The 19,336-nt window shown below is 44.8% G+C and overlaps 1 protein-coding gene across 1 annotated transcript in view; it reads left to right on the top strand.

The window, feature by feature from the left end:
- The first annotated feature begins 11,915 nt into the window (after positions 1 to 11,915).
- Positions 11,916 to 19,336, top strand: part of LOC141047158 (uncharacterized) — a 139,221-nt gene continuing 131,800 nt past the window's right edge. Inside the window, exons 1-5 of the mRNA XM_073542116.1 lie at positions 11,916 to 12,062; positions 12,192 to 12,371; positions 12,454 to 12,577; positions 12,661 to 12,758; positions 12,957 to 13,047. Of these exons, the coding sequence (XP_073398217.1) occupies positions 11,985 to 12,062; positions 12,192 to 12,371; positions 12,454 to 12,577; positions 12,661 to 12,758; positions 12,957 to 13,047 (571 nt within the window). The 5' untranslated portion in view covers positions 11,916 to 11,984. The remainder of the gene's footprint in view (positions 12,063 to 12,191; positions 12,372 to 12,453; positions 12,578 to 12,660; positions 12,759 to 12,956; positions 13,048 to 19,336) is intronic.

Raw genomic sequence — 19,336 nt, 5'->3', positions numbered from 1 at the left:
AGGTAGTCGGTAGCTTCCACTAATTTATCCCACATTTCTGTTATGAAGGGATCTATTAGCATACTACTGAATATTTTATTTGTTATCCCCATTTCTACTAGACGCGGCCTACCATTTGGCTGGGGCTTATTGTCTGCAGCCCTTCTATACGAGGTGTGAATTGGAACTGCTGCTGTGTCTATTTTACTATGATGAACTATGAAAGCGGCTGGTGTCAGTTTGGCAAGAGTGCAAACCCCTCTTATGTCTGGGCTCACCCACCTGTAGGCACGATGTCCGCAAACCAAGAATACTCCTTCGGGGAGAACACAAACGTGACCAGGGGTCTGTATACATTGGTATAAACTCAAAAGTCCTGACATAGGCTTAAGGGCACACCAAGTATTATTCATTTGTTTTCCACTTATACCAGATGTACATTTATCCCTCTCTTTCCTTATTATTTTACCCATAGATGCTTTACATCCGATTATAGCCAATGAGGCAGATATACCACGGGACACATCTTTTCCCCAAAACCTAGACTGAGTCCAAGTCTCATTATGTATGCAGTGTGGGGTTAATACCTCCTGTGGCTCAAGAGGTAAGGCTAAGTACGGCATAGTCCTCGCAGATACAGGGCTGTGTACAGATCCAACAGTCCTTCGGTTTCTGTCCTTCCATGTCCTTTATAAGAAGAGCATGATGCCGAATAAGTTTGTTGTCCCAGTCAGCATTTAAGAGTTTATCCTGTGTCTCTGTAGAGTGCAGTAATCCTGTCACTGCCAGCAAGGTGATGAGGAGTACAGTCATTCTACTGGTGGAAGGACCTTCTTGCAGTGACTGTCGTGGATCCAGGTGGGTTTTCTCTCAAGTTTTACTGAGGTGGATGTGGTCAGCTGGACTTGGAAGGGGTCATCAAATCGTGGGTCCAGGCTCCTTCTCACGTGTCTGCATATAACCACCAAATCACCTGGATTCAGCTGATGTACATCTGCACTGGCATTAGGATCTGGAATGTATGAGAACACGTTTATGCACCACATTAAGGTTTTCCTGCAAGGCTTGGACGTAAGCTTTCATAGAGACGTGTTGCATTTGTAGCACCTGTGGGAAGTACAGACCAGTCTTTGGTGCACTACCAAACAGGACTTCAAAGGGAGACAAGCCTGTGTTTCTATTTGGAGTGTGTCTGACTGAAAAGAGTGCAAGAGGCAAGCACTCTACCCAGCTCTTTCCTGTGTCTGCCATGGCCTTTTGAATTTTCAGTTTAAGTGTCCCATTTAGTCTTTCCACTTTCCCACTACTTTGTGGCCTATATGGTGTATGAAATGCTTGCTGTACACCCAGGGCCTGCATGACTTCCCTCATTAATTCTCCCATGAAGTGTGTACCCCTATCAGTTTCTACGGTTTCTGGGACACCATACCTGCAGATCAGTTCTTTCATCAGTTTGTCTGCAGTCGTTTTAGCATTTTCACATTTTACCGGATAGGCTTCCGGCCAACCAGAGAAGAGATCTACACATACTAGGATATTTGCATACACTCCTACCTTGGTAGCTGTATGTCGTCAATCTGCAGTCTCTGAAACGGGTACAGAGGCCTAGGTGTCGCTTTCTTAGGGACTTTTATTGTTTTACCTGGGTTGTGCTGTGCACAGATGAGGCATGATTGTACAAGTTTCGCGGCTGCGTAACTGAAACCAGGAGCGATCCAGAAGGCATCTACCATGGCACACATGTGACTTTTTGAGGTGTGAGTGGGGCCATGTGCTGCTTGCGCCATGATTGGGAACAGGGACTTTGGTGGGCACAATTTATCCTTATGCTCCCATACTCCATTTGAGTTCAGCTCAGCTCCCAGTCTCCCCCGGTGTACCGTCTCTGTTTGGGCAGCCTTTTGCCGGAGGGATTTCAGGACATCTAGACCCAATGTGGCTGGAATACGCTGACTCCCCACCACCGTCCACTGCTCTCTCTAGGCCGCCTTGTGCTACTTTAGCAGCCTCGTTCGCCCTTCTGTTGCCTCCACGGAGTCACCTTTGTGTGTGCTTTTACCTTGACAATGCCAACCTGGACTGGTAACATCAATGCCTCCATCAATTGTTTCCCCAGCTCTGCATTTTTAATGGGCTTACCGGCTGCTGTAAGGAGCGCTCTGCTTCTCCAGATAGGGCCATAATCATGGTCTATTCCCCATGCATAATTCGAATCAGTGTAAATATTAGCGACTTTACCTACAGTGGCTCTACATGCCTCAGTGAGTGCCTTCAACTCTGCCTCCTGCGCCGATATGTGAGGAGAGAGTGTTCCGCTCGGATTACCTCATGTGAGGATACTACTGCATATCCAGTGTAGAATCGTCCATCCTGGTGGTATCTGGAGCCATCTACAAAAAAAAACTCAAAGTCTGCATTAGGAACAGGTTTTTTTCATGAACGTGTGCAAACCCAACTGTCTCCTGACTCATCAGTTCTATGCAGTCATGTTCATGCGTCATGTCAAAGTATTCTTCCTCACTCGCTAACACGGTCACCAATTCCCCCTTTTCTGAATCCACAGGCAGGAGGGTGGCTGGATTCAGAACGTTACACCTTTTGAGGGTGACATACTCAGAAATTAGTAGAGCACACTCAAGTCGGAGCTGTCTGGCCATAGACAGATGTTTTGGTTGAACTTGTATGAGTATGGCATGGATGTCATGCGGAGAATAGATTGTCAAGGGAAACGTCAGTGTGATCTCACATGCCTTTCCTAGTAGTAGTGCAGCGGCGCCTACCGCACGGACACACGTAGGTGACCCTCTGATCACTGGGTCTAATTGTGCTGAGTAGTAAGCTATTGGTCTCTGTTTCCCTCCATGTTGTTGTGTCAGTACTGCGGCAGCATGTCCTCCCTGCTCTGTGCAAAACAAGAAAAATGGCTGGTTATAATTTGGAATGACACAATGAGCAGTTTGAGAGAATGGAAAGAATCAATTGTATTTTGTGTGAGGTCCCGGGTCTGATGACAAGCAGTCATAAAGTGGTTGCAACATTTGTGAAGCAGGCCTTATCCAAGGCCTACTGTAGGTCACTAAACCTAGGAAAGTGCATAGATGCTGATGTGACCTGGGTAGAGGGAGATTTTGAATTGCCTGTTTCCTGTCAGATGTCTGGTACCTTCTGCAATACAATGTCCCAACAAATGTCACCTTTTGTTTGCAATACTGTAATAAAAAAAACATAGCAAGGAAACCGTAGCTTCCCTGCAGGACCTCTGGTCCAGGCAGAACAGCAAAAGGTCATCCACGTACTGTAATAGTACAATCTGCGGATGAGGTGATTGCCACTACTCAAGGATCCCTGCCATCGCTGCTGAATAGATGGCAGGGGATTTCTTTCCCCCTTTGTGGGAGGACTGTCCAACAATATTGTTCACCTTTATGAGTAAAGGAGAAAGATACTGAAAGTCAGGGTGCAGGGGTACAGAGAAAAATGCACCTGCTAAATCAATGACTGTAAAACATTCTGACATCACTGGGATCTGTGACAGTATTGTGTGTGGATCAAGGACAATTGAGGTCACACTCACTGTATCATCATTAATAGCCCTTAAGTCATAGAATCATAGAATCGTAGAGTTGGAAGGGACCTCCTGGGCCATCTGGTCCAACCCCCATGAACCTTTCTGTAAGGGTCAGCAAACCCTTGAGTCCTTTTTTTTCCTAATGGGATACAAAGGGGTGTCGAAGGGGATAGATGTTTGCACTAGAACCCCTGCCTTAACATACTCTCTAATATCTCTGCTGGGGCCATTGATTTGGCTAGGCTCAAGGGGTATTGCTTTAAACAAGGAGTGTTTCCTTCTTTCAACTTAATCATGACAGTAAATTCATAGGGGTATTGTCACTAACAATAAGTTTTGTAAGTACCACAATTCCAGCACCTCACTGTTTCTAGGTACCTTGGTACCTTACTACATCTCCACTGTTTTCCTTGTGCTCCAGCATACATGACAGGTCGTCTTACCGTCCTTGTTTGCTCAACTTTTTAGCTACCTTAAGGAGGTCTTTCGGATCTACATATCTCCATTCAGGTCTGGTTGTCTGTACTGCGTCTCGTAAGTCTTTGTTCATACCGTCAATGAATGCATTCGCCAGTATTCTAACATCAAGTGGGTTTATGCAAATGTACCCCATGTCTGCACATTTCAGCTGTAACTGTCCAAAGTACATCTCTACCCTCTCTCCCTTTTGCTGTGTCACATTAGTCAGGAGTACGGACTGCTCTGATTGTTCCACTGTAGCCCATTGTCTTAGTGACTCACAGTACGTCTCCCCAGACCATGCAGATTTATCATCCATGCCCCAAGCCTGATTCTTTGTCATATCTGTGTGTGTCTTAATTATATGGCTTAGTGTATCACCTGCCTTTAAACTCACCAACCTCTCTAGGTCTGCCCAGGTACACTTATATGTCTGCTGTATTTTCTTTATGTGTCTGTAAAACGGGAATGGTTGGTCCTCAGGGTCAGGCAATTGCTTCAACAAAGCTAGCTGGTCAGAGGGGCTCCAAGGATAATACACCTGCATCTTTCTTATTCTAGTCGCCCTTCTAGGTCCTGATGTGGTTGGTCGTCTAATGTCTACTGTCAGCTTACTACTCAAAGGTCAATGTCCCCACTACCCACACTATTATGTCACTACATATGATCTTGTCTGGATAGGACTTAGTGCAATTTACTTAGGTCAGTGGCACAGGACATGTAAGTAGCTATTCAGTCTGGGTTTGTCGGAGTCTGACCACAGTGTTTACAAGTCCATCTGTTTTGTCTGGGTCTCTGGTTAAATTTTGTCAATCAAAACATTCATAATACACCTTCCATACTGCTGCACATTCTCAAACATCATTTATTCACTTGCTATTTTCTTCCCTTGTCTGTGCCTTTTTGTACATCCAAGCATTCACACTCTGGTATTTTTGCCTTTTCCAATATTTGTCCCACTTGTTTCACTGCTTCCTTTCTTCTGTCTTTTACAGTTTGCATAGCTGTCTTGGATCCCATTGGGGGCACCGACTGTATACAGAAAAAGTTGCCATGGCTTCAACCTTTTTCTACCGACAGCTAACTTTTATTCTGAAATGCCCCTCTAGTGTGCCTAACCTTATCTATGGGCGGCCACACGTAGCAAGTCAGAGCGAGCCTGCCAAGGTGTAGCAGGAAGACTCCTTGCCTCTCACCCGGTAGACCTACAGGATGTAATGAGAAGGCTCTCTGCCTCTCACCCGTTAGATCAGCTGGCTAGAATAGGAATAGGCCTTTTTCCTTCCAGCCCAGCTCCATGGATTGTGGGAAGGCTGCTTCAACTTAGACAGCTCACCTTTATTCTGAAATGCCCCTCTAGTGTGCATTACCTTATCTACGGGCGGCCACACGTAGCAAGCCAGAGCGAGCTTGCCAAGGTATAACCAGAAGGCTCCTTGCCTTCACCTCTCACCCACAACAAAAACCCAGCTGACTAAAGTAAGAAGGCCCAGGTGTGATAGGCCTCTGACCTACTTCATCAGCCATACAGTCGGCTACCTCCTTTGTTGATCCACAATTTGCTATACAAATCAATCACACAACTAGAAGCAGGTTCAAAACACATTAATGACCAAACAATCACTTACAATTTCCTTCTAAATTAGGCACCATATTTTACTTTCAACTTCAACTTACAAAATTTCATTCCACCTCAATTAAGTACTGTTGCTTTAAAATGCACAAATCTTATAGCGAGCATTTCAGAACCACAGTTCTGTGAATCCTCTTATTAGACACTCAGCAGAGATAAGACGAGGGGAGTGAGAGAAGGGGAGAGAAGAAACCATGCAGCGCCATCCTTCCTCCTCCCATCCGAATGTAGTGTCCTTCACAGAATTCCGTAGTTCTTTAGACTTATCAAAATCAATTTCTACAAAGAAAACTCAAAATCACGGGATTTCACTGTAAGAGCAGATAACTGTATAATGTGAGCAACCACGTCTTGCCCTTTTTCTGGCCAAATGCATTCAGGAAACTTTACAATGTAATGCCACATATAACACAAGCTATATCATTACTAAATTCATTCAGTCTCAGATGTAGATTTGAAATATCTATAATCCATCTGTCCGGGATTCCCCCACAACTAGAAAGGTAACAAATCTCTTGACACAAAAATGATGTGTGATGATTCATTCATATGTGCTCATTCAGGGATTTTTTTTTCCTTTCACTTTTCAGCAGTAATTTGATTTTACAAATCCCTTATCTCAATCATGCCACCTAATTCAGCTCAAAGTGAGTTGAATAATGTCCTCTGTCACATACAGAGGACCACGCCTAATGGAACCCCTCATCAATCAGGGATTTATTTATATCCCTTATACTCAATTACTCATCTCTCAACTCATTCAGAGGTTCTCATACAAGGATTCACACAGCCTGCCTATCTTGCGCTTTGGATTTGATACCTTAACTTACAGCAGTGTCCACTGACACTCTGAGAACATCAAAGCCAACTTTTTAAACAACAAGAATCAATGAAAACCAAACCAACGTCAGAAGGTCGAAAACAGCCAAAAACCACAGCCCTATACAAAATACAGCCTCATATGATTTACTGCCAATCCAAAATAGACGCTGCACAGAGTCTATTCCAGGCTCTGTGCTACACAGTACACCAGTACACAACCAGTTAGTATATTAGTATATTACCAGAACAGATTAACAGATAATACAGATGACAATTATTATCTTATTACTCTATTATTCAACTCTCATACAGACATACTCACCACTCACTGGTGATGTGGGTTCTTTTGAACCGTGTTGTACAGTCTTACCCAGAGATATGTAGGCATCCTTAGAAAGGTTGCAGATGCAGAATCAATGTAAGAATAAATGTTCTCACCTGCTGCAGCCTGGATTCTGCATATTCAACCTCCCAGGAAGCTCCCACATACGGATTCCGAATAGGCTGGTTTCCACAGTCCCCGTTGCACGTCAAAAACTGTTGTAGCTGCTTTTTGTTCTGACCAAGCATCAGCTATGCCAGATCACCAGTGAGTCCGAATTATGAGGTTTCGCCCTTCTGTTGCAAGCACTTGGAGACAAAGAGACTCAACACACAAGCCGTGGTCAAATCACTTTATCTGACGTAATGAAATACAAGGAAACTTTTATACCATTTACAACAATATGTGACTCTATGGAGCTCATTTGGCCCCCACCATCACCTCAGGGTCGTACCTTGTTTACAATGTACCCAGAACATGTTGGTGAGAACAAATATGATAATAAGTATAGTTTCCTTGGAGACAGAGACTAATAGTCTACATAAGAATAACACATAGCAATAATAGGCAAAAGGCAGTTGAAGTCTTAAAGGTAATTAAAGGGATATAAAGTAAACCATTAACTCTTCTATATCACTGGTGAGCTGTCAAACAGACAGCTTCACCAGCGATCAGCACAGCGATGCCGAGCGCGCGGCGTCGCTGTGTTCATTAGTTACCAGCGCGCTGATGCAGGGAGCTGGTAACTAACGTAAACATCGGGTATCCAAGGGACGTGCTTCCCTTAGATGCCCGATGTGTACGTTAGTTACCAGCTCCCTGTAACAGCGCGCTCGTAACTAACGTACACATCGGGTATCCAAGGGACGCACGTCAACTGTCAAATATTTCTTACAGAAGTCTTAAAAGGGTCTTCAAAGACAGGTTGTCTTAAAGGAGTCATTAAAGTCAGGATACCAATATGGGTTCCTGATGGTCTTTTGACATTTTAGCAGTACAATAACTCATGAAAGAATAGTTACATTAAAACTAACCACACCATTGTTTTCTTGTGAAATTTTCAATAAGTTTGATGTGTCACATAACCCTATTCCCATTGAAAAAAATAAAGATGGATCCAAAATGGTCGACTTCAAAATGGCCGCAATGGTCACCACCCATCTTGAAAAATGTTCCCCCTCCCATATACTAATATGCCACAAACAGGAAATTCATATCATCAATCATTCCCATTTTATTTAGGTGCATCCATATAAATGGCCCACCCTGTATACATATACAGTGCCTTGCGAAAGTAGTCGGCCCCCTGGAACTTTTCAACCTTTTCCCACATATCATGCTTCAAACATAAAGATACCAATTGTAAATTTATGGTGAAGAATCAACAACAAGTGGGACACAATTGTGAAGTTGAACTAAATTTATTGGTTATTTTAAAATTTTGTGGAAAGTCAAAAACTGAAAAGTGGGGCGTGCAATATTATTCGGCCCCTTTAACTTAATACTTTATTGCGCCACCTTTTGCTGCGATTACAGCTGCAAGTTGCTTGGGGTATGTCTCTATCAGTTTTGTACATCGAGAGAATGAAATTCTTGCCCTTTCTTCCTGGGAAACAGCTCGAGCTCAGTGAGGTTTGATGGAGATCGTTTGTGAACAGCAGTTTTCAGCTCTTTCCACAGACTCTCGATGGGATTCAGGTCTGGACTTTGACTTGGCCATTCTAACACCTGGATTAATATGATCGCTTGCACAGTGCTCCTTGGGATGTTTAAAGTTTTGGAAATCATTTTGTATCCAAATCCGGCTTTAAACTTCTCCACAACAGTATCACGGATCTGCCTGTTGTGTTCCTTGGTCTTCATGATGCTCTCTGTGCTTCAAACAGAACCCTGAGACTATCACAGAGCAGGGGCATTTATATGGAGACTTGATTACACACAGGTGGATAATTATCATCATTAGTCATTTAGGACAACATTGGATCATTCAGAGATGCACAACGAACTTCTGGAGTGAGTTTGCTGCACTGAAAGTAAAGGGGCCGAATAATATTGCACGCCCCACTTTTCAGTTTTTGTATTTCCCAAAAAATTTAAAATAACCAATAAATTTCATTCAACTTCACAATTGTTTCCTACTTGTTGATTCTTCACCAAAATTTTACATTTGGTATCTTTATGTTTGAAGCGTGATATGTGGGAAAAGGTTGAAAAGTTCCAGGGGGTCGAATACTTTCGCAAGGCACTGTACAGTCCTGTAGTAATGACTTTGTTCTCATGTTTTGTAGGAAGGTTCATCTGACTCCATCTTCTGTTATCAGTGTATTTGCGAAAGACGAGAGACCGACGACCAGTTTTACCGAGTGTGTCCGGGGTCAGATCTACAGGGGGATAGAGCCGGGGTTCTGTGACCAAAGCTGGGGGTATATGGGTATATACAGCATACACAGAGGGGTTTGTAACCAAATCTGGTGGAATACAGGTGTATATACGGGTGTATACAGTGTACACAGAGGGGTCTGAAACCAAAGGTGGGGGTATACGGGTGTATACAGTATACACAGAGGGGTCTGCGACCGAAGTTGGGGGTATATGGGTGTATACAGTGTACACAGAGGGGTCTGAAACTGAAGCTGGGAGTATACGGGTGTATACAGTGTACAGAGGGGTCTGCGACTGAAGCAGAGGTATACGGGTGTATACAGCGTAGACAGAGGGGTCTGTGACCAAAGCTGGGGGTATACAGGTGTGTACAGCATACACAGAGGGGTCTATGACTGAAGCTGGGGGTATATGGGTGTATACAGCATACACAGAGGGGTCTGTGACCGAAGCCGGGGGTATACGGGGGTATACAATGTACACAGAGTGATCTGCGACTGAAGCGGGGGAATACAGTGTCCACAAAGGAGTCTGCAACCGAAGCTGGGGGTATACGGGTGTATGCAGTGTACACAGAGGGGTCTGCGACCAAAGCTGGGGGTATACAGGTGGTTTCAGCATTCTCAGAGGAGTCTGTGACCGAAGTCGAGGGTATACAGGTGTATACAGCGTACACAAAGGGGTCTGTGACCGAAGATGAGGGTATATACAGCATACAAAGAGGGGTCTGCCCCCGAAGCTGGGGTATACGGGTGTATACAGCGTACACAGAGGGGTCTGAGACCGAAGCTGGGGGTATACAGCATACACAGAGGGGTCCGCGCACAGGAGTCTTTACACATGGCACTGCACACACAGGGGTCTGTACACAGAAGGCTCTGCTCCTTACACCTTGTACACACATGACTCCGCTCCGTGCACCTTGTACACACATGCCTCCGCTCCGTACACCTTGTACACAGACGGCTCCACTCCGTACACCTCATACACATGGCTCCGCTCCGTACACCTCATACACACACGGCTCCGCTCCGTACATCTCGTACACACATGCCTCCGCTCCGTACACCTTGTACACACACAGCTCTGCTCCGTACACCTCGTACACACACGGCTCTGCTCCGTACACCTCGTACACACGGCTCCACTCCGTACACCTCGTACACACACGGCTCTGCTCCGTACATCTCGTACACACGGCTCCGCTCCGTACACCTCGTACACACATGCCTCCGCTCTGTACACCTCGTACACACATGCCTCCGCTCCGTACACCTCGTACACACACGGCTCTGCTCCGCACACCTCGTACACACACGGCTCTGCTCCGTACATCTCGTACACACACGGCTCCGCTCCGTACACCTCGTACACACACGGCTCCGCTCCGTACACCTCGTACACACACGGCTCTGCTCCGTACACCTCGTACACACACGGCTCTGCTCCGTACACCTCGTACACACACGGCTCCGCTCCGTACACCTCGTACACACACGGCTCTGCTCCGTACGTCTTGTACACACACGGCTCCGCTCCGTACACCTCGTACACACGCGGCTCTGCTACATCCACCCTGTAAACCCCTCCTGACCCCACACAGAAACTTGCCCTCATCCAGCACCATGACAACCAGCACAGCAGAGTCCTGCATACACTGAGGCCCTGATCATGTGACCCCTGAGTCCTCCCCTCCTGTGACCTCATCACAGGTCCTGTGCGCACAGAGCAGCCATATATGTGGAGTGCGGCTCTGCGGGTGGAGGCTCCACACCAGGACTGTAGCAGGTAAAGACCCCAATATCCACAGGTGTCCCTTCTAATTGTGGAGAAACTATCCCCTCTAATAATCCTTGGACAGTTCTGACAAACACGGGAAAGTGCCCCTTTATGGAGGGGACAGAAAGTCTGTTTAGTCACTTTAGCTTCATAGTATCAGCTCTAATCCAATGGTGAGAGAGCGATTTACCCCGAAGAGTCACAGATTGTGGGGTTGTTAGAAAATGTTATATTTAGGGTTTTTTTTAAGGAAGCATGTTAGTCTAATAGTACGGTGCCTTTCTTGGTTCGCACACACAGTATAATGTTCCTAGAAATCCTCCATCCCCAATTTTTGTTGCTCTTGGTGTTTTCCATATGGAAGCCTACAAGAAAAAGCTAAACACATCATATCCATAGGAAACAATCTCTGTACATGGAGACATTGGCCTCAGATATCTCCTGTCTTGTTCTTACAAAAAATCTTTTATAAAAGCCTCAAACTTCTGTGTGTGACTCAGACCTGAGATCTAACGTGATAGAAGATTACAGTGCGGGGAAGACGGGAAACCTTCATATAGACGGCCGGTGGGGATGGAGTCAGTGACGGACTCTGGCCAAATATGTTTCTAGAGCCGTAGTAGAAGATGAAGATGTCGTCCTCACCATGAAGTAGTTATTTCTCCTGTCCCGTATAATGAATATCTCCTGCAGTATTACTAATGCCGATTCCAGTGTCGGGAAATGAGACGAGAATTAGCGTTATGGAAGATGAGTCTATGAGGAACGTATTCAGCTGCCGACTCCGAGGGAGAAACTGCTTGTTGTCTGTGGCCTAAATATATAGGTTTTATTAGTAGATGTAAAGAAGGAAACTAAATACTGTAAAATAATAAATCTCCTCATATGTTTCCCTTATTACCTCCAGTAATTGTATTATTACACAGGATTTTTATGATGTTACATCGTTTCATCTTCTTCTCATTCAGGTCTCTACAATATCGGATCCTCTCAGTGAAGATCTTCTGTATAAGAGAATTTTCCTGATTTACCCATCAAGGATGGATATGGACAGAGACAAGATGGTGGAGAGGATATTACACCTCACCCTAGAGATCCTCTTCCGGATTACTGGAGAGGTGAGAAATTCTGATGACGTCACATTACATCATTCTTATCTATGGGAATAACAGATGGACAGAACTGGAGAGGTGAGGACTCTGGAAATGTCTGTAGTGAGATTTATTAATGTGTCTCTCCATTACCAGGATTACACAGTGGTGAAGAAGACCTCTAGTGAGCGCTGTCAGGACCCTGTGTCTGAGGGATGGGGAAGACCCCTGAGCCCAATCACACGGCCTCCACCTCACCCCCTGATACATGAGGACATCAATAACCAGAAGATCCTAGAACTCGCCTACAAGATGATTGAGCTGCTGACTGGAGAGGTGACACTGCTGGGAATGCTGGGACATTATACAGTAACGCTATGAAGGGATTGGGAGATGACGGTATCATTGTATGTGTCAGGTTCCTATAAGGTGTCAGGATGTCGCTATCTATTTCTCCATGGAGGAGTGGGAGTATTTAGAAGGACACAAAGATCTGTACAAGGACGCCATGATGGAGGTTCCCCAGCCCCTCACATCACCAGGTAAGAGACAGGACTAAATACACACGGCCTATAATTATCTGTATGTAAAGAATGAATTCAGTCCCTGTATGTGTTTCCTCCAGATCTATCCAGTAAGAGGACAACACCAGAGAGATGTCCCCGTCCTCTTCTTCCACAGGACTGTAAAGAAGAAGATCCCAATGTTCCTCAGGATCATCAGGTAGATGGAGTGAAGGTGTCATGAGATCTCCCCTATGATGTGTAGCCGGCTGTGAAGATCTTGTGCTCAGTCTTGTTTTATCCACCAGTATTATATGTTTTATACTTGTGTAATGAGAACGGTGGAGATGGCAGGATTAGAGCTGATCATAGATGTGACTTCTCCATCTGTCTGTGACTTTTACAATATTTGTTTCAGGGTGAAGATCTGACCCATATTAATACTACAGAGACATATGTGAGGGGTGATGAGCGGTGTAAAGAGGAGATTCCTACAGATAACCGCCCAGGTGAGTAGTAACCACTAAATGTAGATTAGTCACAGATTATTTTCAGTCACCAGCTGAGGCTGCTTTATCAGGGATGTAGTCCGGACCTATCACAATTGTGTGATCGCCATTTTGCCTTTTATACCACAATATTCTCCTCCATCTGAAAATGTTAAAATTACTTTGTGAAATTGTGAAAGTGGCTGATCGTTACCTTCCCAAATCTGTAAACTATAAAGTCAAATGACAGCATACGTAGAATGTGCCGACAAGTTAGAAAATCACTTGAAAAAAATATTATGATGGGCCTGTAAGAAATACAAAATCAGAAGATGCAAGAACAATCCGTAAATGGGCAGGGGTCACAACAGGAAACAAATACACAAATCTGGAGCTGAGCACAGAGGACTGAACCAGAGGAGAACATGGCTGTATGTGGCAGATTCCAGCTATATGCTTCGAACTTCAGTAGAGTGTGGTACTTTCCAGTTGCCTGAAGCAGGGAGCAGATTACTCCAGCTGGACAGCTCACTCATCCATTCTGCTAGACTAGATGGTATTACTGGTCACAGGCACCCTAATTTTAGTGGCTGGACAGAGCCTGTGCCACCCAGAGCTTCTGGTTCTGACGTCTCTTCCATTACCAGCGACACCTGGAAAATGAATAAGGCTGCACCTGGTGACAGAAGCAGATGTCGCAGGAGCGGATCCCAGAAGAGATGGGACACACCATTTGCAGAAGCCCTAATATGACAAAAGGGCAGAAAATCAGAGCAGTAAGGTAAGGAGGAGGGAGGGCTCCCTGCAAAATTTGGGAAATTATAACCCTCAGTGAATTAATCCACAGGCTCTTTCTGGAAATTAGCACACAGTGGATGTTGGAGTGATAATTGCAAATATACTTTTTTATTACCCAGAACATAGCGCCCAGATTGTGCCCTAGGAGACACACACTGTAAATTAAGTGGCTTCCTCTCATTATAGTAATGCCAAATACATGGATGCTAAATGTGGTTTGGGCTCACTGCAAGGCTCAGAATCGGGGAGATTTGACATTGGGATAGCAGATATTGCTGGATTCGTTTATGGAAGCCTTGTTGCTTTTTAAGAGCCTTTTTTTTTAATCACATATTTTTTATTGAAATTTTAAAAACATAACATTCCCTACCTCCCCCCCATCCCATTCCCTGGTACAATGCTAAGTTATACCAAAATAGATACAAAGCATACATAAATAAGGCACACATCCTAAGGCGCATAGTATGATAATGTACACATAAATCATATTCAGAGTATCATGAACATGTTGTTACGATAACAAATTTACAGATGATAAACCTGGAATGTTCAACCATCCTGCCCAAATTTTTTCAAACATTGCCGGCCTTCCTCGTTTAAGATAAATGGCCTTCTCTCTGCACAATGTAAGGTTAAGCTTATTTACATATTCTCTACGCGTGGGGACTTTATCTGAGATCCAGTGATGCGCTATTAGTTTCCTAGCAATAAAGAGCATTCTAGCAACTGATGTTTGTAGATGATCGTCGCCCCTCACCTCCTCCACACATCCCAGTACACAGATAATGGGATCTCTGGGAATGTCCTGCTCAGTGGCTACATATATTAAGTTAAGAACCATAATCCAAAATATCTGTAAGCACGGACACGTCCAGAGCATATGTAGAATATCCGCATTGTCAAGCGCACATTTGGGACATTTTGAATCTTATCTCAAACCCAAATCAAACAACCACTTTGGAGTTCTATAAACCCTGTAGAGGATGTATAGTTGGGACAAACGACTGGGCTCACTAAGGGACAACTTAGGGATCATTTGCATTATTGATTCCCATTGGTCTGCCGAAATCCCACCTACTTGTTATTCCCATTTCATTAACGCCGTTATCGGGTGACATAATAGCACCTTTGAAAGGAGTTCCCCATACACAAAAGAAATCAATCCTCTCGTGGATGTCAGCAGACCGAGCCTATTAATTACAGCATCATGATGTATAATAATAGGGTGCATGCGAGTCTGCATTGTATAAGCATGCCTCACCTGTAAATACTGGTAGAATGTAGAATGTTGAAGTGGGAAATCTCTTCGCAGGTCATCGAATGATTTGAAGACCCCCCCCATCTATCAGCTGTGCAAGCCACCAGATACCCACAAGTCGCCACTGCGCGAACCCTTTCAATGTCCTCAATTGCGGCAAATGTGGATTGTCCCATATGGGAGCATACCTCGTGAACCCAGCAATTCCTCTTAAACTTTTGATTTGACCCCACACCTTAACCAAAAGCATTACCGTCGGAAGTTTAGCTATCCAAGGTCTGAATTTATTCGCCTCCAACTTAGACAATTGAGGTCCCCGACCCCCAAGAAACTGGAGAATCCCTCGAGCTCCCCCCATCTCCACAAATGCGTCTTCCGATCCCCCTGCTAGATGCTGACACTGAGAAGATAAAAAATATAACCAAGGGTTAGGCAATGCCAGCCCTCCCTCCTCCTTACCCCTTTGTAAGTGTTCTGACTTGATCCTCGCACCCTTTTTTAGCCAAATAAGTTCCCTCAACAGTGCATTAATTTTAAAGAACCTATTTTCAGAGAGCCAAATCGGGGAGTTATGAACAACATACAAAAGTTATGGCATAATCACCATTTTCAACAGATTCACTCTCCCCACCATTGACAGATGTAACTTAGCCCATGCCTTAATCTTTTGTTTAATCTTAGCTACAAGCTGTGAGAGATTTAAACGCTCATAGTCTGGTATGTTATTAGATACATTAATACCCAGGTATTTAAGGCACGACACCACCGGCACTTGTGGAACTCTGATCACAGTTGGGTCTAATGGGAGAATAGCAGACTTTTCCCAGTTTATAACTAGTCCCGAGACAGCTCCAAATGAGGTAAGAAGTGACATTGCACTATTCAGTGATCTGTCAGGGTCGGCTAAGAACAAAAGAATATCATCTGCATAAAGAGCCACTTTCTCCTCCAATGCCCCATACCTAAATCCTTCAATTTCCGGGTTTAGTCTTATCCTCGAAGCCAAGGGCTCCACCGCCAAGGCAAAGAGCAGCGGAGATAGAGGACAGCCCTGCCTCGTACCCCTGTGAAGAGGGAAGGGCCCAGACAGCAATCCGTTCGCGTGCAATCTTGCCAATGGTGCAGAGTACAGAAGCTTAATCCAACCAATGAAGCCATGCATTGAAGTGTGGCAAAAAGGTATTTCCACTCCACGCTGTCAAATGCCTTAGCAGCATCAAGAGACAGGACTGCCCTCCTCCCCACATTATCCGCCCCCACCTGCATGTTAAGATACAATCTTCTAATATTTAGGGCCGTTGACTTACCAGGCATAAATCCCGTCTGATCCGGGTGTACTAAAGATTCTACTACCTTCGAAAGACGAGTGGCCAGTACCTTTGCTAATAATTTGATGTCTACTGTCAGAAGGGAAATTGGCCTGTACGAGGCCGGGAGGGTGGGATCCTTATCTTTTTTCAGTAAGGCAGTAATAATAGCTTCCCGCATGGATGTCGGGAGGACCCCAAGTCCAAGGCTATCATTAAGTGTAGTCAGCAGCAGTGGGAGTAATACTGACTTATATTTTTTATAGACTTCCACTGGCAGGCCATCCACCCCCGGTGCCTTGCCATTAGACATAGTGCTCAAGGCCTCCTCAAGCTCATCCAAATCCAGGGGTTCGTCCAGCAAATTTCTGTCTGCGTCAGAGAGTCGTGAAAGTTTAGCTAATCCCAAAAAATCCTTAAGATCTTCCGCGGAAGCCCCAGAATGAGAGGAATACAGGTTAGTAAAGAAGGCCCCCAAAACTCCCATGATTCCCGGTGCATCAGTAACAAGTGTCCCATTTTCACCACTGAGCCCAGGTATGAATGATGACCCCTTTTGTGCTGACGTTATAACTGAGAGTAGGTGCCCCACACTTTCTGCATTTTCAAAGAATTGGGTCGATTGGAACATACGTTTCTGCGCTGCCACTTCCAGAGTCATTTTGGTCACTCGCAACTGAGCATCCTTAAGTCTCTGTTGTGCACTGGGAGTGACCTGTATTGAAAAAGCCCGCTCTGCATCGTCCAATTCCTGGAGCAAAAGTTTGGATTTCATTCTACTTTAGAACTAGACTTAATCTTTGAAATCTCACGTATGAACATACCACGCAAATATGCCTTCAGAGACTCCCAAACCACCGGACTAGAGGCCGAATTCTCATTAAACCCTAGAAATTCCTGTAATTCAGACGTGAATGAATCAGTCCTGTCAACTAGTTGTAGCCAAAACGGATTTAAACGCCAAAGCGGCCTATCTCGTGATATATTATTATCTCCTTTAATTATAATAGACAGGGGCGAATGGTCCGACACCGTCCTCGATAGATATTCAACATTCATAATTTTCCCCAGTATGAGACCGTCGCCCAGAGCCAAGTCGACGCGAGACAAGGAGGAAAAAGTAGAGGAGAAACATGAGTACTGATATACCCCAGGATTCCTGCATCTCCACAGATCAGTTAAGGCTAGTTCGCGCAGGAGCGCCCCGAATGGTGTGCAGTTGCCTTCCGGTTTTATAGGTGCATGATTACCTCTATCCCAATGGGCATCCAAAATGTTGTTAAAGTCACCCACCACTAAATATGGGACTCCTGGAAAATCTCTCGAAATAGTTAGGATTTTATATATGATTTTGCTACTATATGGCGGAGGAATATATATAGATATGAGTACCATCGTGACCGCAGACAACGTACAATACAAAAGAACAAATTGCCCCTCTTCATCTACCAACACCCGATTACATGAAAATTGAGCACCCTGTCTAATTAGTATACTGTTACCTCTAGAGTACTGGTAGAATGATATCACGCCACTATCCACCTTTTATCCAGAATATTAAGTGTTTCACGTGTAAGGTGCGTCTCTTGCAAGCAAATTACAGTTGGTTTGCGATCCATAATAAAAGAAAAAATCACCTGTCTTTTTACAGGAGATTTCATCCCTCTTACATTCCAGCTAAGAATTTTAACGTCCCCCATAATTGGTATTTTTAAATTTAAACAACAATATGCAACTAATCTTAGCTAAATACCTTTGGACATATGTGCACCTATCAAAGGACCTAACACCCCCCCATTCCCTCCCTCCCTCCCCCCTAATAACACATCCCAACGTAACTCTCAACTGTATTAGGCCCATCACAAAGAAGGACAATGTTATCCCCCTTAAAATGTATAAAGCCAAATACTGGGCGCTTTAGTTCCTAGCTCGCCCCCACATATTTCAGGATAATGCCCCACAACACAAAGCAACCATCTAGACACAGGAACAGCTCAAAACACCCAGAACGTCCAAAAGATTCATGTTTCTTCACCACAGTCCTCCACCTCCCTTCTTAGATGTTGTTCGTTCAGGTCCAACCATTCAGCTGCCTCTGTAGCTTCCAGAAAAAAATGAGATTTGTTCCCAACTTCGACCCGTAATTTGTCCGGGAAGATCATAGAGTACTTGATGTCAAGGGCCCTCAGTCGTTTTTTAATATCAACAAATTGAGCTCTCATTTTTTGCACTTTCGGTGAAAAATCTGGATAGAATGAAACTCTAGAACCATCAATAGTTAGATCAGGGTGGTCTCTTGAGAAGCGAAGAATACTGTCCATGTCTCTGTAGTGAAGTATTTTAGCCAGGATGGGTCTTGGTGGATGGCCAGGGGGAGGGGGACGAGCCGGGACCCTATGAGCGCGCTCCACCGCATACAAGTGAGTCAGATTGTCTGGCCCAACTTTTTCCTTTATCCAGGCTTCGATTAAAAGTAGTAGGGTTTTTGCCCTCGCAGCGCTCCGGGACTCCGACAATACGGACATTATTGCGCCTGGACCTGTTTTCAAGGTCATCCGTTTTATTCCATACAGCAGCAAGATCTTTTTTGAGCTCCTTATTATGCTGCGCAGAGTTAGAGACTGTATTTTTCACCACACCAACTCTTTTTTCTAATTGCTCAGTTCTGTCCTTAACTGTGTGGAGGTCATATTTTACATTCTGCATTGACGCCTGTACAAAGCCCAGCTGAGTGAGCACATTAGTAATGGCTGATCCACAATGCATAACAGCCACAAGCACGTCTTTTATAGTGGGTTCAGCAGGAACCTGCAGCTTCAGCGCTGTGAGCTGTTTCTTATTTTGCTCCACCAGTTCTCCCCAGCTAGCCAGAGCCGCCTGGTTCCTCTGCCCTCCAGCACTCTGTCTCCTCCTCCCCCTCTTCACTCATCCCCCGCTCTGTACCTTC

Source organism: Dendrobates tinctorius, unplaced genomic scaffold (assembly GCF_039654945.1).
Source record: "Dendrobates tinctorius isolate UK_male_01 unplaced genomic scaffold, ASM3965494v1 ptg000126l, whole genome shotgun sequence".
Lineage (NCBI taxonomy): Eukaryota > Metazoa > Chordata > Amphibia > Anura > Dendrobatidae > Dendrobates > Dendrobates tinctorius.
This window is presented reverse-complemented; position numbering and strand designations above follow the sequence as displayed.